The sequence below is a fragment of the Staurois parvus genome, unplaced genomic scaffold, assembly GCF_062004578.1.
Source record: "Staurois parvus isolate SC_StPar_1 unplaced genomic scaffold, SC_StPar_1.0 ptg000070l, whole genome shotgun sequence".
Taxonomy (NCBI): Eukaryota; Metazoa; Chordata; class Amphibia; order Anura; family Ranidae; genus Staurois; species Staurois parvus.
In genome coordinates this window covers 1,766,685-1,788,921 of record NW_028317866.1, presented here as the reverse complement: position 1 = coordinate 1,788,921, position 22,237 = coordinate 1,766,685, and the positions used below count along the sequence as shown (strand labels likewise).

The following is a 22,237-nucleotide window of genomic DNA, read 5'->3' as shown; positions in this document are numbered from 1 at the left end:
TGTCTCACTCCTCATTGGCTCAGATGCAGCAGCAGAAGCTCTTGGCTCCTGCTGCTGTCAATCAGAGCCAATGACAAGGAAGTTGGGGGCGGGGCCAATCCCCACTCTGCATGTCTTATGGACACACAGAGGAGGGCTCGGAAGCGAGCACACACGAGTGCCCCCAGAGCAAACGGCTTGCTATGGGAGCATTCAATTTGGAGGTGGAGCCAGGAGTGGCGGCGAGGGACCTAAGAAGAAGAGGATCGGGGCTGCTGTGTGGAAAACCATTGCACAAAGCAGGTAAGTATGACAGGTTTATTATTTTAATAAAAAAAAATGAACCCTTACTATCACTTTAACATTGACATCTGCTCCAGATCGCAACTGCAGTTGGTTTAGAACACGATGTGGGGAACATGAACAGATAGCAGATCCTACTGTGAACCTAGCCTTAGTATTGTGAATGTTGAGCAAAGCTCGTCTAGTCCACTAGAGAGTCTGTTGTTATTTCCTGATATACAGTTGGCTACAAGAGGTAGCATTTACAAATCTGTATATCAAATACAATAATCAAAATACCAGGTAAATGCTACATTAAATATGTAGCTACTGAAAATACACTGTAAAAGGGCTGCCCAGAGAAAGGCTTAAATCATCATGCTCCCTAAAGTGCCCGGTAGCCTTCATTGTTGGAGAATATGCTAGCTTTTGGCATGTTGAGGGCATGTGACCTGGTATGGTTCAGCAGAAGGGGGGGGGCGGGCGCTCGCTCATCCGTTCCCCCCTTTCCTGACCTGCCGGGCTGCATGCTCGGATAAGGGTCTGGTATGGATTTTAGGGTGGACCCCCACACCATTTTTTTCACATTTTGACGTGGGGGTTCCCCTCAAAATCCATACCAGACTCGAAGGGCTTGGTATGGAGGGGGGGACCCCACAACGGTTTTTTTATTATTTTTTCATTGCCGGCAATTCTTTCTTTTGCATTCAGCTGTCAGTGGGGAACCCCTCTGACCGCTGAAACATGGTTTTCACAACTAAAATACTGCATGACTTGATAAAATAACTCATGTGGTATTTTAGTAGTGTTTTTAGTGTATTCCGTTTTTTTTTTTAAATGCTATTCGGTATCCTACCGCATACTCGGATACGGTAAGATACCGCTTACAGATGTCTATGCAAATCGCACCAAAAGCAGTGCATGCACTACTTTTGATATCGGTGCCGCTCTGACCAAGCCGGAACCGCGCCGATATGACTGCTCCAATAGGGTGTGACTTGGCATGCAATGTGCAAGTCGCAGGGCATGCAAATCGCATGCCAAGTCTCATCCAGTGTGAACCAGGGCTAAGTCGCTAATCGCCGCCATTACTAGTAAAAAAAAAAAATTCCAGTATATATACCGCCATTTGTAAACGTTATAACTTTCACGTAAATGAATTTACACATATTGGGATTTTTTTTAGCAAAGACATGCAGCAGAATACATTTTGGCCTACATTTATGAAGAAATTAGATTTTTTACATTTTTTTACTGGACATGTTTAATAGCAAAAAGTCAAAAACAGGTTTTTTTTCAAAATTGTTGGTCTTTTTTTTGTTTATAGCACAAACAAACAAACAAACAAAAAAAAAAGAGGCGATCAGATACCACTGAAAGAAAGCTCCATTTGTAGGAAAAAAAGGACATAAATTTAATTTGGGTGCAGCTTTGCATGACTGCGCAATTGTCAGTTAAAGTAACGCAGCGCCGTATCGCAAATAAAGGCCTTGTCAGGAAGGGGGGTAAATCCTCTGAAGGGCAAGTGGTTAAATAACCAACTTGTTATACTTACCTGCTCTGTGCAATGGTTTTGCACAAGGCAACTCCGATATCTCTCTTCTTGGGTCCCCCACCGGCGCACCTGACCCCTCCCCCCTGCCGAGTGCCCCCATAGCAGGCTGCTTGCTATAGGGGCACTCGTGTGTGATCGCTCCCAAGCCACGTTCTGTGTGTCAATAAGACACACAGAACGGTGCTCAGCCCTGCCCCTGCTCCCTCCTCACTGGCTGTGACTGACACCTCCAGGAGCCATTGGCTCCCACTGCTGTCTCTGAGCCAATGAGGCCGAAAGATGGGACAGCAGCCGCTCTCAGGCACATCGTTGTCTTGGTATTGGGCTTGTGTATTAGAGGGACTTTGGGGCAAGCTGCATACTGAAGGTTGCATAGAAAGCATGAAGGTAAAAAAAAAAAACTGTTAGACTTTATTTATTTATTGCAGGTACTTATATAGCGCCATCAATTTACGCAGCACTTTACATATATATTGTACATTCACATCAGTCCCTAACCTTCAAGGGGTGTACAATCTAAGGTCCCTAACTCACATTCATACATACACATACTAGGGCCAATTTAGTCAGGATCCAATTAACCTACCAGCATGTCTTTGGAGTGTGGAATGAAACCGGAGTACCCGGAGGAAACCCACTCAGGCACAGGGAGAACATGCAAACTCCAGGCAAGTTGTGCCGTGGTTGGGATTTGAACAAATGACCCTAGTACTGCCAGGCGGAAGTGCTAACCGTTTAGCCACTGTGCTGCCCATACAAGCACTTTAAGCCTCATTCAAAGAACAATGTCTGCAACCCCACATCCATAGGAACAGGTAACAGCTAAATGACACACATGCTACAGTACAGTGAAAGTAAACTGGACACTTATCCAGCATTGTAAGCAGAATTAGAGGTGGAATTTGGACCTGGCAATAGTTAAAAGGGTGATGCACAGCTAACAGATTTGGATTACACTGCCGAAGGCTATTTATAATTATCACTCACAAGAAAATATATATATATATATAAGGTGACATTAAGTGACTCATTCAGTTGTTAATTCTAGTTTAAGTAAATATTTTCTAATGACTAATGTTCTAAACGCCCTTTACAGAGCTTTCCCTAGTTTACTAATGAGAAGTATTTGGTGAGGGTGCTGGAGTAAAAGTAGCAGGTTCACAGTACAGGGCAGGGTCACTTACAGGAAGTGGCAGTCCTCATCAGTTTCTTGGTGACAAAACACCACCCCGACTTCAAATGCACTCTAAAAACAAAACAAAACAAAAATACAGCGATAAGAACGAGGTAAACAAGCATGTGGAGGGAACTCAGCACAGTGATCATGCCTACACAACAAAAGAGGAACCCGATCCCATGTCACATTAGATCACACCACAAATATGTGTAAAGAAGAGGAAAATCAAGAAAACATCGAAACATGAAATAATAAATAGGTGCATTCTGGGAAACACGTAAAGCTAAACTTCTGCTAAACAGCTAGCTAAACACACAGATGAAATGTATATGGACCTATTCATACATGTCAGTATACGCAGTGCAGCACACATACAGCTCAGTACACCGTCCACACATGTCAGTATACACAGTGCAGCACATATACAGCTCAGTGCACCATTCATACATGTCAGTATACACAGTGCAGCACACATACAGCTCAGTGCACCATTCATACATGTCAGTAAACACAGTGCAGCACACATACAGCTCAGTACACCGTTCATACAGGTCAGTATACACAGTGCAGCACACATACAGCTCAGTACACCGTTCATAAATGTCAGTATACACAGTGCAGCACACACACAGCTCAGTACACCATCCATACATGTCCGTATATACAGTGCAGCACACACACAGCTCAGTACACCGTCCATACATGTCAGTATACACAGTGCAGCACACATACAGCTCAGTACACCTTCCATACATGTCCGTATATACAGTGCAGCACACATACAGCTCAGTACACCTTCCATACATGTCCGTATATACAGTGCAGCACACACACAGCTCAGTACACAGTCCATACATATCAGCATACACAGTGCAGCACACATACAGCTCAGTACACCATCCACACATGTCAGTGTACACAGTGCAGCACACATACAGCTCAGTGCACCGTCCATACATGTCCGTATATACAATGCAGCACACACACAACTCAGTACACCGTCCATACATGTCAGTGTACACAGTGCAGCACACATACAGCTCAGTGCACCGTCCATACACGTCAGTATACACAGTGCAGGACACACACAGCTCAGTACACCATCCATGTATGTCAGTATACACAGTGCAGCACACATACAGCTCAGTGCACCATCCACACATGTCAGTATACACAGTGCAGAACACACACAGCTCAGTACACCATCCAAACATGTCAGTATATACAGTGCAGCACACATACAGCTCAGTGCACCATCCATACATGTCAGTATACGCAGTGCAGCACACACACAGCTCAGTGCACCGTTCATACATGTCAGTATACGCAGTGCAGCACACACACAGCTCAGTGCACCGTTCATACATGTCAGTATATGCAGTGCAGCACACATACAGCTCAGTACACCATCCATACATGTCAGTATACGCAGTGCAGCACACACACAGCTCAGTGCACAGTTCATACATGTCAGTATACGCAGTGCAGCACACATACAGCTCAGTACACTGTCCTTACATGTTAGTATACACAGTGCAGCACACATACAGCTCAGTGAACCATTCATACATGTCAGTATACGCAGTGCAGCACACACACAGCTTATATGATGATATATACCATGATTCAACCTCTAATAGCATATACATCTCTTCTGTCTGTTATTCTCAGAGTGGATTAGATATTTTGTTCCATAACCATATAACTGTTTTATATTTACCACTGCATATAGATATTCAAGAATAAATGGTCTTTTTTCATAATAACTAAATTATACACAAAACTTTTTTTGAGGTTTTAATCCGATTAATTGAAACAAAAATCAGCCAACTAATCGACTATGAAAATTCTTATTAGTTGCAGTCCTAGTTTTATCACATCAAACAGTTCCCTTTTTTTTTTGGAACTTTATGTGAAATGCAAAAGTGAAACTTCATTCATGTCACTGCACAGCAGTGCGGTGTGATGTGGTGTGCTGAGCGGTGACATGTAGGGTCATTCAGAGGTGTGATATTCTGCAAACACCTTGCATAACATTGCACTGCTCTGGAATGCAGAGAAACACCGTATGCTGTTGTGAACATGACACAGAAAACTATTCTTTTGTGTGTGTCATTGCAGTTACCTGCATTTATCCATAAGGAAAAACACAGGCAACTGCACATAGTGTAAACAGCCCTATAAGAGAATATGTGAGAGATTTTACCTGACACAGGATTGTATTTCTGTCCATCCATTTCTGAGATTTACACAACCTTGTCACACAGCACAGCCAGATGGATTACATAACTTTTTCTGTTACAGTTAGTCATTTTTTTTTTACTGTACCTATAAGGTCATTTTAATTATTCGTAATCATGAAGGGGTTAACATATGCATACTGAAGCTGCTAAATGTGGCCTGGGTGCCCTCTGACCATAAGGGAGTTAATGACAGCTAGTAGAAGATATGTTATGATGATGTTAGCATTTCCTTACAAGATATAGATCTATGCTAGCCATTTTTCACTCTTTATACTAGACACACAGGCTCCTAAAAGCACAGACATATAATGCAAGGCAGGCCATACATCATGCAATTTGGTTTCCTTCAACCAGGGGCTGAGGGAAAGAATACTGCTTGATTCTCTCACCAATACAGTCATTGTTGATGGAGGAATCCCTCCTACTATGGTATTGTATTCTGACAGTGGGAGGTTTCACAGCTGTCAGATTACAGTGATCACTGTTGGCAGCTATATTAAAAAAAAAAAAAATCAGACAGGCTGGTTGTACTGAAATCGATCGATAAATCGACTTCAGTAAAACCAGTCTGCCAAAAGATGGATCAAAATCTGTTCGGTTCCTGCTAAACCAGCTGAATTTCAATCCGTCTGTGGCCGGCTCAAGGAAGTGATTAGGTCCACATGTACTGTATTACTTTTTGTTAGCTGGCTGTTAGTAGGTTCTCTGGCTCCTTTTCAAACTAGTCCTAGTACATATGCATGTGAGATAGGAACCTTAGATTGTAGGCTCCTTGAGAGCAGGGCAACTGTACAGGTTCATAAAGCGTTGTGTAAATTGCAGAGCTATATAATTACAAATAATAGAATAAAATAAGATTTATGATCACAGCAAAGGTACAGAGAGTCAAATTATCCTCTGGAATTCATAAAAAGTGTTATAGATGCTTATTAGAAATCTGGAACTTATTTGGCACAACTTACAACAGATTCGCGTAACTTGTGACCAGGGGCGGACTGACCATTCGAGCACTGCCCGAGGGCCTGGGGTCAGTAGGGGGCCCCATGAAATACCCCTGGTACCTTCTTTATAGGCTTTTTTGAGTGTGGGCAAGGACACAGGGGCCCCATGATCCCCTATTGCCCGGGGGCCCCATGAGTTGTCAGTCCGCCCCTGCTTGTGACACAATTTACTCCAACATGGAAGAGGTCTTCTTTACCGCCACTTTTCCTATCAACAATATGGTGGTCATTTTGAATGAATTGTTAGTCATAGTGTCAGAATGTAAAAGTGTCACACATAAGAACTATCTGAATTTGTAACACACAATGGAAACAGAAGGCAAATGGTTGCAAGGAGTTTCCTGACTTTGTCACAGAACTTTCAAATATGGCCATAATGCCAGAAATTGTCACAAAATCACCCACTCATCATCTTCCAGATAGTGATGACCCTGGTATATTAGGGTTTGCAAAAAAAGTGTGTGTGTTTGTGTCCCTTAGAGTGAATTCACATGGGCAACTAGAATACTCTGCGATTCCCAGCAGTAAGGATCTGAGGAAACCTGCATCTAGATTAACAGGTGTGTGCGAATAACTGAGCCAACTCAGAACATACAATGTAATGAAAGGTGACGGCAGTGACTGTTTGCAGAAGCAGCAATTACTTGCGTTGGTAGTGCCTGGACACAATTTGTGTGTGTCCAGCTGATTAAGGAGGTAATTAGATTCATTCAGCCCCAATTACTGGCATTTAATTAAATATAGATACTACGTAATTTATATGTGCTTGTTTTCAAAAGGATAAGATGGATGGGTTTAGTAAATTCTGAACGTTACCTTGCTCACAGCTTGGACCCCCAATTCATTGGAAATCAAGGGGTGGATTATCCATTTATAAGCTTCCTTTAGCTGGATTATGTCCCCTTTTTCCAAGACACGGCCATACTTCCTGTATAGAAACAATACCAGGTATATTTAGGTTACCTGTTACATATACAAAAAATGTCTGTATATTGCCACTGTGGTGCTAATAAATTATTTCCCTAAAACAGAACTATGGCCTCTTATTACAAGAAGAAATATGTGCACCTTGTAAAACAACCCATTCTTTTTAAATACATATATATATATATATATATATATATATATACACACACACATATATATATACATAAACACACACACACACGCATATATATATATATATATATATATATATATATATATATATATGACACACACATATACACTATCTTTCCAAAAGTATTGGGACGCCTGCCTTTACAAGCACATGAACTTTAATGGCATCCTAGTCTTGGTCCATAGGGTTCAATATTGAGTTGTCCCACCCTTTGCAGCTATAACAGCTTCAACTCTTCTGGGAAGGCTGTACACAAGGTTTAGGAGTGTGTCTATGGGAATGTTTGACCATTCTTCCAGGAGCGCATTTGTGAGGTCAGGCACTGATGTCGGACGAGAAGGCCTGGCTCGCAGTCTCCGCTTTAATTCATCCCAAAGGTGTTCTATCGGGTTGAGGTCAGGACTCTTTGCAGGCCAATCAAGTTCCTCCACCCCAAACTCGCTCATCCATGTCTTTATGGACCTTGCTGTGTGCACTGGTACGCAGTCATGTTGGAACAGGAAGGGGCCATCCCCAAACTCTTCCCAAAAAGTTGGTAGCATAAAATTGTCCAAAATGTCTTGGTATGCTGACACCTTAAGCGTTCCCTTCACTGTAACTAAGGGGCCAAGCCCAACCCCTGAAAACAACCCCACACCATAATCCCCCCTCCACCAAACTTTACACTTGGCACAATGCAGTCAGGCAAGTACTGTTCTCCTGGCAACCGCCAAACTCAGACACGTTCATCAGATTGCCAGAGAAGCGTGATTCGTCACTCCAGAGAACAAGTCTCCAATGCTCTAGAGTCCAGTGGCGGTGTGCTTTACACCACTGCATCTGACACTTTGCATTGCAGTTGGTGATGTAAGGCTTGGATGAAGCTGCTCGGTCATGGAAATACATTCCATGAAGCTCTCGACCACATGAAGTTTGGAGGTCTTTAGCTTTGCAGACAGTTGGCAACTTCTGCGCACTATGCGCTTCAGCATGAACTGACCCCGCTCTGTCATTTTACGTGGTCTACCACTTGGTGGCTGAGTTGCTGTTGTTCCCAGTTGCTTCCACTTTGTTATAATACTACTAACAGTTGACCATGGAATATTTAGTAGAAAGAAAATTTAACGGATGGACTTGAATTCCTGAGCTCCTGAGAGTGACCCATTCCTTCAAAAATGTTTGCAAAAGCAGTCTGCATACCTAGGTGCTTGATTTTATACACCTGTGCCCATGGAGGTGATTGGAACACCTGAATACAATGATTTGGAGGGGTTCCCCAATACTTTGGCAATATAGTGTGTGTATGTATATAATTTTAATATATTTTTAAGTGATCACATAATCTCTGTTCTCAGCTACATAAGGGGCTTAGAGAGGTGGGGTTGGAGACTGAAGAGTGGTGTGTCAGCAGGAGGCAGAGAAAGCGCAGTACACGGAGCTTCCCAGTGAAGAGCTGTGCAAGGGGGAGTATCAGAATAAGCCTTGATCAGTAGAGGACAGGCAGGCTGTGCTCCCGGCACAGCCAGAAAACTGACCACGATGGAAAGGATATGCTTCTCTGCTCTGCCTTGGTTAGTTTGAAATAGGAAAGCAGGGGGACAGGCAGGATTACAAGGTATTTCATACAATTAAGGAAATACAAGGAACAGGATGCTTTTTCATACAAGTACATGGTACAGCAGACACATATCAGGAATATGAAATGTTGGGAAAAGATACACTTTAATGTTAAGTGCATTCACACTTACAGTTTCTCTCACAGCCCCCCTGCAAAGTCCTACAAATACCTGCTAGGCCTGCAAGTGAAGTGATCCAAATGTGGTTTCTTGTGATGGAGTGGCAACAAAGCTACACCGCTCATGAATTCAGAGCAGAGTTGCCACTCTCATGTATGCTGTATCTATTTGCACTACAGTGAGATGGGGCATGACTACTGGCATTGTAACTGCAGATTTACAAGTCTGTAGCTTGCCAATCAGCACCTAGTCCTGCCCACTTATTTTTGGATTTGCAGCACTGCCTCTGGTGCTAAAACTGAGCTGCAGTGTCTGGGAAGGGGAGTGTGTGAGACTCAAATGAAGGAGGATTGCCTCAATCAAGAAAGGCAAAGGAAAATTTGTGTTTACTTCATGAGGCTTGTGAATCACATAATAACTAGATAGAAGACTGGTTTGGAGTGGACAGGACACAGGACAGGAGCCTTTAGTTCTATTTAAAGCATCACAGTAACTAGAGTTAAAGGACAATTCTCAACAGAACTAAATATAATCTGACCAATGAAAATCTACATCTATGTTCAATACAGCCATAATATGGTTTCATCTAACCATAAAATGAAGACATTGACTACAGAGAATGAAGGTAAAAGCAACTTTGTGGTTACTATGTGCATTACTTTCACAATGATGCCAGCTGTCTACGTACCAGCACTGGACAAATTGCAGGAATCAGTTATGTAACATACCTAAAACCTTAATGATAAAAAAAACGTTTTATAAAACTAATTTTCCTGATTTTTTTTACCACTTCAGGAGACCTGCAGATCCCTAAATGGATTGGCTGGCTTCATGCTCATACAAGAGTTTACTAAACCCTCTTAATGACTGCATTACAGTTTGCACATTGGCTATAGTCTAATAGCTTCATTAATAACTCTGTCGGTTGTTTTTATCTTCATTAAACAAGTACTGTGACAAATGCTGTAACAATGCAGTTTCATTTCTGATCACAACGCACCCCATGACTTCTGACGTGACCAATATATACAAACATGTGTTTATTTTCTGAAACTCATTTTACTCAAAGCTGAACTCCGAACAGATGAAAAAATTCACAAATTACTGCATCTATGTAATAATGACAAAAGTATTACATTTATTATTTAAATGAAAACTAGTGTAAGTATCTGAGTTTGATTCTAGTCTCTTCTAAAGCAGCACTTAAAGAGGAACTTTGGTAATTTCTAAAAAAAAATAAAAGTCATAAGCTACATATATTGAAGCTGCTGACTTTTAATAAATAGGTCCTCGCCAGTCAAGCAGTCCAGCACTGTTTTCATCCAGGACGGTTCTTCACTGATCTTCGGGTCCACTGGTCTTCAGGTGCTGCTGTTTTTACTGTGGGAAGCCAGCTGTGACTTCCAGCTGTTTCACAGCTGGCTCCCCATTGCACATACGCAAGACATGCTGTGCTTGTAGACTTGTCCTTCAACCTCCTGGGACATGGGACATGTTACGGGTTAGAGGATGAATAGGAAGAAGGGTCAGCCGCACACCGGAGGATAGGTGAATATAGTGTATATTTATTGATCCATAGGACACACAAAACACCAGGATATGAATACAGGACCTGTTAATAAGTTTCACACGATCTCATGCTTAATCAGGACAAAGAAAACAACAAAAGTGCTGTCTTATATAGGTATTAGTTCATATCCATTCCGTTATCTTTAATAAGCTGTGGTCCCTATTGTGATGGTCTCTGAAATGTTTTTAATATTAATAGGTTTCCAATCCTTCTAGTAGTAGGCCCCACATACTGCAGCCCACAAGGGCATTAGAAGTCGAGCCACAAGAGCTGAAGATCTTTATTTATTAGTACTGAGCCTCTTTTACATACATAGCATACTACAGTGTACACCTGTGCAGGGGCCGTGTTTACCTGCATCGGGATGCACAATACATATGTGCAGGGATACACATGTTCAGCAGCTGAAAAGGTGGGCATTTGTATGAGAGTACAAGGAAAGAATACAAGATTAAAGCCTTGGAATGCACAGCCACTGATGTTCGCTAGCATGCCACAGTGCTGATGTGCATCACACAATTTACTTTTTCTTTACAAACAATTTTTTCACCCATGTCATTTCAACACAGATCTATTCACTACAGCAGCACTGTAATGTGGTGGGTCATGTATATTTAGTTCATAGGAGGCGCCAGGTAAAATGATGAACCTGCTGGCTTCCAGTACGTCTGTATGTGTAGGGATGAGCAGCAGTGTTTGGTATATCAGGTATATAATCTTTCTGTAGCATGGTCCAGGTTAGTAGCCAGACCTGTACCTGCGGCTCTCCTACAGCTTGTGCCTATCTGCCCCATGTTGACCCTATATCCAACGGAGCATTTGCGTTTTTCTTGGGACTTGCCAAGGACTTGGGACTGGAGAGGGATCACTTTGACGCAGTTGGCCAGATTAAAAAGATTGTAAACTCCATTTTTTTTTTCTTTTTTGTTAATAACTAGCAGGTGTAACTAACAGGTGGAATTGCACAGAGCGGCTCTGAACATCCTCTTCCTTGGGACCCCACGGGCTCTCCTGCTCTTCTCAGTGTGCCACCATAGAAAGCTACTTCCTATGGTGGCACAACTCAATCCCAAGCCATGCTGCCTGTGCCCATAGACACACAGGTATATCTTGCATCTGTTGCATGGTCCAGATCAGTGGCCAGACTGTTGGCTCTCCTACAGCTTGTGTTTGTCTGCCCCATGTTAGCACTAGATTCACTGGAGCATTTGCATTCGCAGAGCAGCGTGAGAACTGGCCAGAGAGGGATTACTTTGATGCAGTTGGCCAGTTTAAACATATATTGCAATGTATGGGAACTAAGAATCCCCGTTTTTGTGCAAAGTTTGTATAAACGTGTATATGACAGTGTGCAGAGGTTAATTCAGAATTTTTATAGGATATTAGTCCATGCCCGCCTATGTTCTACTGCCAGGAAGCTGTTATTGCAGACCAACAATCATAAGTGGAACAAAGTGCCCATATGCCCACATCTTTCGAAGCATAGAGGAGAGGGCTCAGGATAAATTCTGTCAAATGTTTTGGGTACCTGGCACAAATGAGAGAGGTAAACAAAAGCAGATAAGGACACACTCTCATCGTGCATTACCATGGTACACCACTTATTTATTGTGTAAAATAATGGATATATACTCACAAACCAAAAGGAAATTAAAAGCAGGATAAGTGGTCCGCAATAACAGTCAATGCAATACTGTGCCCTTAATAGGGATAAGTTGACGCGTTTCAGGAAACAAACCCCCTTCCTTGAGCTCATGTCAGAGAGATTGTGTCAGAAAGATCCTACTAGCTATAAGGCAACATCTACGCCAGCAATTAAGGCAGGTGCGAATAATAGCAGCAGGAAGCTTTTGTTTACAGCTGAGGATGAGAGCAGCTAGGTGCAGCCAATGGCTCCATTCAAAAAAATTAACAGGTTGCCGGTGGCCACAACTATTCATGGTTGTCCACACAGCCAGTGGTTACTCTGCTAGAAGCACACAAAGTACACCTAGCAATGATCACTGCAAGTAATGGGACTGGAGGCTGCACTCATTTGCAGCTGCCATATCACTGCCATATACCACACCAGCTCCCTGATCATTGCCATAGCCCATACCAGCATTCTGATCACCCCATATGTCTTACCAGTGTCTGGATCAACACCATACACCATACCAGCATCCTGATCACCACCATAGCCCATAGCAGCGTTCTGATCACTCCATAAGCCATACCAGCGTCCTGATCACCACCATACTCCATACCAGCGTCCAGATCACCCCATATGTCATACCAGTGTCTGGATCATCACCATTTACCATACCGGAGTCCTGATCACTGCCATACCTCATGCCAGCACCCTGATCACTGCCATATGCCATACCAGCATTCTGATCACCATTATACCCCATACCAGCATCCTGATCACCGCAATAGCCCATACCAGCATACTGATCACTGCTATAACCCATACCAGTGTTCTGATCACCCTATGTGCCATACCAGGTTCCCGATCACCTCCATACCCCATACAAGTGTCCTGATCACCGCCATACCCCATACTAGTATCCTGATCACCCCATATGTCATATCAGTGTCTGGATCACTACCATACACTATACCAGCGTCCTAAACACCGCCATACACAATACCAGCATCCTGATCAACAGTATACCCCATACCAGCATCCTGATCACCACCATTCCTCATGCCAGTGTCCTGATTACTGCCATACGTTATCAGCATCCTAATCACCGCCATACCATCATCCGGCATTTTAGGGTCTCAACTGATCAGTTTTCAGATATATATCCTTAGTTATTATTATACATTATTTATATAGCGCTAAAAGGTTTTCTCAGCGCTGTACATTATAGTGGGGGACAGAACATGAGACAATACAGTAACAAAACACGAGGGGGTAAAGGGCCCTGCTCTTTCGAGCTTACTATAACTTTCACACAGTAAATAGTATACACTGTTTTGGGTTATTTTTTAAATTTTCCATATTTATTCATTTATATAGCATAAAAAAACAAAAACAAAAAAAACTAGTGGTGATACCATCAAAAGAAGGCTCTAATTGTGTGAAAAACAATTATACAAATGTAATGTGGGTACAGTGTTGCGTGACTGCGCAATTGCGTAACTGTCATTCAAAGTGTGACAGTGCTGAAAAATGAAAATTGGCATGGACTGGAAGGGAGTGTGACCAGCTGTGTCCAATCACAGCTGATCACAATGTAAACACACTTGCCGATTATCAGCAGTACTTTCCTCAAAGCTGCCACAAAGCGAGGAAAGCAGAGCTGGTAACTGGCAAGTGTGATAGGAACACATGTACACAGATAATCAGGGCGCCGATCATCAGTGCCTTGATTATTAGTGCAGCCCCAACAGTATTGCCTATCAGTGCCGTCTATCAGTGCTGCATATCAGTGCAGCCTCATCAATGCCCATCAGTACAGCCTCATAAGCGCACATCAGTGAGGGAGAACGTACTTATTTACAAAATTTTATAATAGAAACTGAAAAGAAAGGGTTTTTTTTCAAAACGATTGGTCTTTTTTCCTTTACATAGCAAACAATAAAAAACCCAGTGGTGATTAAATTCCATAAAATAAAAGCTATATTTGTGTGAAAAAATGATCAAAATTTTATATCGGTACAGTATTGCATGACTGCGCAATTATCATTGAAAGTGCGACAGAGCTGAAAAATTAAAATTGGCCTGGATTGGAAGGGGGTAAAAGTGTCTGGTACTGAAGTGGTTAACCAGACAAACTATTCAAGCCAATCCTACCGACTGGTGACCTAATGAAATGCTCAGTCCATCGATCCAGTCCACTCTCTGAGCCCGACAGTTGTATTTTACTTCATTATACATATAAACAAAAAAGTGTAATATCAGCAGGGCTAAAAGTCTTAAACTCCCAAACAGCATTACTCACCTCATTTCCTGTTGTGCTTGCAGCCATGCACAATGCTATGTAGGAGTCACACCCCACCATGAAAAAAAAGAAAACAAAAAAAAAGATTAATTTTCATTAGGTTTGCTCACATTTCTTTTTCATACTTAACAGAGTAATTGTTGTAATATATCTGAATAATAAAACATGCCATACCAGGTTCTCACATTTGTCTATAGTTCTTTTATACTAGGCCTTCACACTATGAATATATGAATTGATGTGCCACACCAGTGCTAAAAGCTCCAGATAAAATTTTTCCAATAAAAGTCAGGGGGACAATCAAAAGAGTAGCCAGCACATTTTGGGGGTCCAAAACCCTCCCCTTTCAACAGGGCTAGAAAAAGCATAAGGACATCTCCATAACAATACAATATCTACTCCTCAGGGTCATAGTTAAAAACCAAATGCCTAAAAGCCAATAGTATTTGATGTATAAAAATTATTAAGTCAGGTAACATTGAATAGATATATAAGGTATCCTTCACATGGGTGTCTACCCGCATACACCAGATTCAGCTAGAATCAGTGAAGTCTTGTAGCTGGAGTGACAGGTGCATGCAAACAGCAGCAGCTGCTCAGCCTGTACAAAGTAATGGAGGGCTGTCGCTGTTCACATGTAGCTGCACACCAAATGGTTGCCTGCAGTTGGGGACAGGTCATATTTGGATATGATAAGGAGACGTCCTTATGCTTCTTCTAGCCCCGGTGAAGGGGGCATTTTTGGACTCCCGAAATGTGCTGGCTATTCTCTGGATTGTCCCCTTGACTCTTATTGCAATAAAGTTGTATCTGGAGCCTTTAGCGGTGGTGTGGTGCTTCAATATACATATTTGTAGCCAAGACTGAGGCACTACAACTTCTGCCGAGGTCAAAAATTCTGCTCATTTTATCCTAAAGGAAATGTATGTAGAGAGATACAAAAGCTGCCATTGCAGGTCTCCTACTAAAATTCTAGTAAACTGGCAGTCAAGCTAATCTTCCCACCTTGACAAGCATACAATAAATAAAGTCATACTGAAGGAAGGCCTCTTAATCTCTTAATCGGCATACTCATTTCATTAGGGTCAGCCAGGAACTATAATTTTATTTTTATTCTTTTATTTTGGTTGACAAAACATAAAACAACAGCCAAAAAACAACTTCAGTGTACACAGCCGCGATAAGCCATATCAATACAAATGCCTAGGTAAGGAGGTACAGGGTAAAATTATCCATTAATTGATCCTGGGCAGTTATCCTATAGATTTTCCATGGATTGTGGTCGCTATTGCCATTGGGTTTGCCCGCGGTAGGAGCAGAAAAAAGCCCCACATACGTTTTCTCTTAAGGAACAATTGAGTACTGTCCGTGATCCTTTTTTTATTTGTACTAACATACAGTTTTTCAGGACAAGCTTTCGGGGTGTATCCCCTTCTTCAAGATCCAACCAGTATGTTTTAAGGACATTATTTCCAGAGCAGAATGGAGAGAAAGCAAGGGAAAGAGAGAGGAAAAAAAAAAAAAGGGTGTGTGTGTGAAAAAGGCAGGCAAGTAAAAAGGATGGGGCAGGGGGTAGGGGAAATTAGGGTCAATCCCTAACCTGCCACCCTGGGATAGGTCAGTGGCCAGAAGAGGAGCATTGGTCCTCCTAAACTGCAGAATATTGAATCTGGGTCCAAGAGAACCAAGTCTTTTGATATCACTCTTCTTGGTGGCGTAGTGACACCGTAAGGTCTTCCATAGTACTAATATCATTTACAACTTTGATCCATAGGAAACTATGATGCAAAGAAGAAGGGGTCAAAAATAAGGGTTATGTCTGTCTTCGAGCATTAAACAAAGCAGCCAGTTATAGCGAGCTTCACACATGATATCTGAAAGGAACCTAGACTAGACCCTGGACAGAACAGACTAGGGTCAGAGAGAGAATGGTGTTAAAATGAGTACAGTGGCCTGCATTTTCATAGGTCGACATTCAGAATTATTCTAAGCATGAGGGGGAAATATATATAAAGTGAAGATGAAAAAGGTAGGATCTGTCTTCTGAATCAGCTAAAAATAAACATTTTAATAACAACCAGGGCCGCAATTAGACCATGCACACCTGAATGATGATGCCCTTTCGCAAAAGCCCTGTCCATTATGTCGTGATTATTTAGGCAAAAATGCTGCCAGAATGCACGAATGGTGGTCTGCTTTATATGCAGAGCTACATTTTATCTGCACGGACCTAGAAACCTTGAACTGTAATGATCCACAGCACCCCCTTATCTCTATAGGTTTTTTTACTAAATTTATCCACAATGCCCACAGGTGACCAGAAAAGAGAAGCAAAAAGAAAAAAGTGATCACATATTGTTAATTCTGAAGCTTATGTAAGAGAAGGGGGGTAAGTGAGTGCTAAAAGTCAATAAGCTGCTAAACACCAAAAGGTACCAAAAACCTCCAAAATAGACAATAAAACAGCAGGGTGTAGCGCTTAAAATAAAAGTGTAAGACATTAATGAAAGTAATCATGGTAAAATAAATATAAAACCATATATCATGTCTCGATAACAGCCTGTGGATGTGACTTTTTAAGCATCAATATATCAATATTAACAATAACAGTCTCAGAATGAGTGATAAAGTGACATAGTGCAAATGCATATATAATAAATAAATAGGTGTAATGTGTCACTAATCAGTGACTCGCCATGTGCACAGTGCCAGGTAAAAGTCCAAGTATTAAGGTGCCTAGATGTCTTCCGGATCCAAATAGCTGGTCCCAAAGATTGGTGATAAAAAAGTGTAAAGACTGCGCACTCACCAGATACACAATCACACTGCGCATTTAGAGATATCAATCTCAAAGAACCAGGGCGTCCCCTTTAAAGGTCTGGTCAGGTCTGGTATCCCTCTTATGCTGACATCTACTTCCCATGGGTAGCTTGCCTCCTCTGTGGATGGTAAGAGCTCTCAGAGAGCTCAGAAAAGAGGAGGCTAATAGCGCGATACCATTTAACCTCCTTAGCGGTAATCCCGAGTGTAGCTCGGGGTAAAATTTCTACACCAAGAGCGGTAACCCTGAGCTACACTCGGGCTTACCATGCGGCGCTGCTCTGGGGGTCCCTGCAGCACTTACCTTGTCCTTCGCTCCCGCGATGTGTCCCCTACAGCGTCTCCGGCCGATGCCGGCATCCGGCTTCTGTGTTCCGGTCCCTGTGACGTCGGGACGTACGGGCGCTGGAACCGGCGGGAAATTTGAAATTTTAAAAAAATGTCATTTTTGCTGTCATTGCTGTTTCAATGCATTTCACATACATTTTGTCAATACTGCTTTGCCCCGTGCCCTGCCTGCATTTTGAATGTTCTTTCTGCCTGGAAACTTAGAAAAGTCCATGGCGTCCAAAAAGCGTCCCTTTACGTCAAAAGCGGTTTTAGAACAGCGATAGTAAATCAGAACCACTTGCAGAATTGAGTGATAATGATTCGTGGGGAAATTTGTCATCAAACACTGAAAACGATTTTGTGACTTTGCTCAGCGATGTGCGAATTTGCCTCTGTATTTCAAATTTCAGTGTTTTTGGTTTGATTATATTATTGAATTAAATTTATTATTATTATATTATTTTTTATGATTATTTATTAAATTACAATTTATGATTTCGTGTTTCAAATTTTATCATATCCGGAATGTTTAATAGACTCTTGTTCAGACAGGTTTCAGTGAGTTATTCCTAAAAATTACAGCCTACAATAAAAAAACTACATATTTCCATGCAAAAAAATGGTACCGCTTTCAGCACAAAAAAATCGGAAAGAATCATACCGCCAAGGAGATTAAACAGAGGGTGCTTTATTAACCAAGTAAATGAACAAACCACTGCAGACCCCCTATGAGTACATGCCATCGCACAAAACGTGTCAGGGAGGGGCTACAGCACTAGTACGCCACGCTGCCCGCACCACACTGGTCCCGGCAGCCATCTTGGATCACCATTACTGGTCAGTGGTTTGTTCATTTTTATTTTAAGCGCTACACCCTGCTGTTTTATTGTTAATTCTGAAGCTTAGTTTGGCCTCACCAACCGTGTTGTCCTATCCAGTGACTTATGAATACCATTATGGTAAATACAATCCTGATAGCAACTGATATGTGGGTCAATTATTATGGGATGCAAGGGCTGGCCTGACTAGAAAAAGTTTAGAAAACTTTAAAGGGGAAATACTCTTTTTTTAAGCTTTGTGAAAGATATGGGCATAATGTAAACTATCTTTCTAATGTGGGTTAATTAATTAAGCACCTTTATTTTACAGTATATGTGCATGGGACATATTAGCAAATGAACTGTGCGGGTTATGCTTACTTCATGCCCTGCTGCTCCTATTCTCTTACAGAAAAGCTTCCAGTATGATTAAAAGACAGAAGCTGAGATCTAGGCTGAGCAAGAAATACTTTAATTACTCCGTAAAAAAATGAGATTGAGTTATGCTGACACATGCCTTTTTTGAATAATGTACAATATGAATTTTAATGACAGGTCCACTTTTAGCTGCACCTGCCATGAGAGGAGCACAGGGGATGCCATTATCGCTGACCTTCTGCTGAAAATTCCTATTACTTGTATCTGGCTTTTGTCCCGTAGCCTTCAATATTCTGAGTCACAGACCTGACAGAAGAATGCTTCCAGTAGATGTTAAAAAAGGAGTCTGTACTGGCTATTGCTGAAATTAAAGCATCAGCCTGACAGCTATAAAACAAGAATTCTTAAAAAGGAGATGTCAGTAATGGCATTTTCCAGTACTTTAAAGGGAGTCTTTAAGAAAAGGAAAAATGGACCTGCCACTTTTGTTTAGTACAGTGCATGCACCAAGGCTGTCACCTCTATTCTTGCTCCAATCACACGTCATAATCCAGTGATATCTGTGTGAACTGGTAAACAAAATGAGTGCTTTCACTGTATTCAAGAGACAGGGGACAATTCAGAGGGATGGAACTTCCTAAGGTGAAACCTAACACATACAAATATTTGATGTACAGCCCTAAAGCACTGAAAGTCGAGAAAGGGGCTTTTTCACTTTGTTTTTCAGTCTCGTATGTAGTCTCACTAAAGTATTCAAGGTGATGCAATAAACTGATTAGTACTGCCACACTGTGTGTGTTTTATTTACACTGCTGTGGGAGGGAGCAAGACTTAGGGACTGTTAAGGGGAATCCCTCGAAAGTTGGCTAACACGATGTGTGTGAATCACCGAGAACTAGTGAGGGCAGGAAGTACATTCAAGCAAAAGATGACGTATAACACAGTAACAGAAAAAAAGATGAAGATTAAGATCTAACTCTACATATTGGTAAATGATTAGAAAACTGCGCACACAACAAGCCAAATATTCATACTTTCACATGTACTAACTGGAAAAATAGTGGGTTCCTAGCCCTTCATTTATAATGAAAACTAACAACATTAATCCCTCCCTAAAACTTTTTTTGATCTTATGGAAACAGCTATAACTACTGAAAATGTTCAGCAGACTATTAAATCAATGAATGTGTGAGAAAAGCCTGGACCAGACGGTTTTTCAGCAATCTTTTACAAAAACGTTTCTGACATTCTTTCCCCACGTTTGACAACAGGGTGGTAGCTTTTCCCAAGCCCAAGGACAACCATCTATTCAGGACAAACTACTGTCTAACAACCCTATTAAGAACGGACATCAAGCTCTTGGCCAAAATCCTTGCCACAAGTCTCAATACCCTTTTCAACAAATTGATACATAGTGATTAAGTGGGATTCGTCCCAATCAACAGGCTGATGACAATGTACATAGTTTACAGCTAATAGCTTCAAAACAGAATCAGGAATGTATGTTTCTACACGTAATCTCATCCAAAATGCTGAGAAATGATTGGGAATGTATGTTTCTATCACTGGATACGCAGAATGCTTTCAGCTCAATCACCTGGCCTTATAATGTATTTTGCCTTCCATAAGTAGAGATATAGAGAACAATTCCTCAAAGGCTACTCTTAAATATCATGTTTTCAAGTTGAACTCTTTTGTTTTAAATAGAAGAACTAGACAGGTGTGTCCCATCTCTCCTGTTGTCCCTTCTTTTAATAGAACATCTGGCCATATTTGTACAACAAAACTCTGATATAAAAGGGGCTTGAACATGGTGGTGTTAAACACAAAACTCTTTATTCACCACGCTACCTAATCTTTTTGCTACATAATCTGCTTTTGCCAGTCTTTCCAGTGTGCACATCATTTCCACCAAGTTCAAGGCACCTAACATATCCTTGCATCATGCCACCTTACAAACCTCCAACAAAATTACCCTTTTAATTGGTATCTTGACTACCCAACTTGGGTATTCATTTGACTAACTCATTTACCTCTCTATATGATACCAATCATCCCCAGTTGCTATTCTCTCCAGTTTATATTCTTCCTTAGGGATTTTAAAACAATACCAAATCTCAAAGTTTGGTTGCATTAATGTAATAAAAACATTTTTGATCTCATAAAATCTTTTTCTCTGTATTCACTGAAGAAAAATGCAGATATCTTGGTCTCTAACCACTGGATTATGGTGCCACCTTCAGGAGTAGGACACTAGGCACAAGAACAGAAAAACAGCCTAGGGGTGGCCCCTAATAGTGGCCAACCCTCATCTCCTCAACCATCTGAGGCAGCTCAATTAGTCACAAAGCAATACATGCAATGACAACCGGTCACAGACAACAACCAAAGGCATGGATGCCGTGTCCTTCAGTGAGTGCAGAAAAATGTTTTTCTAAGAAGTACAGAAAAATCTTAATTTTCTCTTCCATTTATTTGAAGGACACAGTGGAGATCTTGATCTCTGACCATGGGGACGTCCCAAAGCAGTGTCTATTGATGGGTGAAGACCAGCACAACCCAAGATACAGAGAAACAGGAAGATACAATTTCCTTCCGTAGATTTGGACAGAGAACAGAGAAACCAGTCCTGATTGAGGTAGAAATTTGAATCTACATTGGGAAGGAAGGAGGCTCTGCTCTTCACCATCACTCCATCCCTGTGTGTGTCCAGAAAGGGTTCTATATGGGACAAGAATACCAGCTCAGGAAATGCATGCTTTACAGTGGTGATGGAAACAAGAAAGACAACCTTGAGGTAAAAGGTGGAAAGAAGAATATTCTTTATAGACATAAATCTGGCCATAGAAGGACTGACAGGCCAAAAAACAATCCTAGAGAATCACAAGAGGTAGTCCAGGAGAAGCTACAGGAGGGACACCCTGTACAAGACCTAGCAAGGAGGAAGAAGAGCTAGTAGGCTGGTAAAAATCACCAGCACCTAAACTAATCCCTCAATGTTGATACGAGGCAAAAAAGAGCCAGGATTTGTGTCACGGAGTATAGTCAGGATGTGAATGCTCCTATCTCACAGCTGGGGTAGCATGTTGTCCAAAAGGATGGCAGACACTGCATAAAATAGATGACCCAGCTATCAATAGCATGGGAAACACAAAGTGAGAGAGACCCCAGGCTCAAGATCTGGGCCTCATAACTCAGCAGTAGGATGGTAAATTGGTTCTGGAACTGGAGATCCAAACAGGAAGGAAGAGCCCATACAGGTCTAAGTATCACATCCATCTGGGACAATCTGCAACTATGATCATTACCAGAAGGCT

At 41.7% G+C, this 22,237-nt stretch overlaps 1 protein-coding gene across 3 annotated transcripts in view; it reads right to left on the bottom strand.

The window, feature by feature from the left end:
• Positions 1 to 22,237, bottom strand: part of PUS10 (pseudouridine synthase 10) — a 105,908-nt gene that overhangs the window by 57,710 nt on the left and 25,961 nt on the right. For all 3 annotated transcript variants that reach the window (XM_089669205.1, XM_089669206.1, XM_089669207.1), the window contains 3 exons: positions 14,575 to 14,609; positions 7,054 to 7,165; positions 3,001 to 3,062 (listed from right to left, as the gene is read on the bottom strand). In XM_089669205.1, the coding sequence (XP_089525331.1) occupies positions 3,001 to 3,062; positions 7,054 to 7,165; positions 14,575 to 14,609 (209 nt within the window). The remainder of the gene's footprint in view (positions 1 to 3,000; positions 3,063 to 7,053; positions 7,166 to 14,574; positions 14,610 to 22,237) is intronic.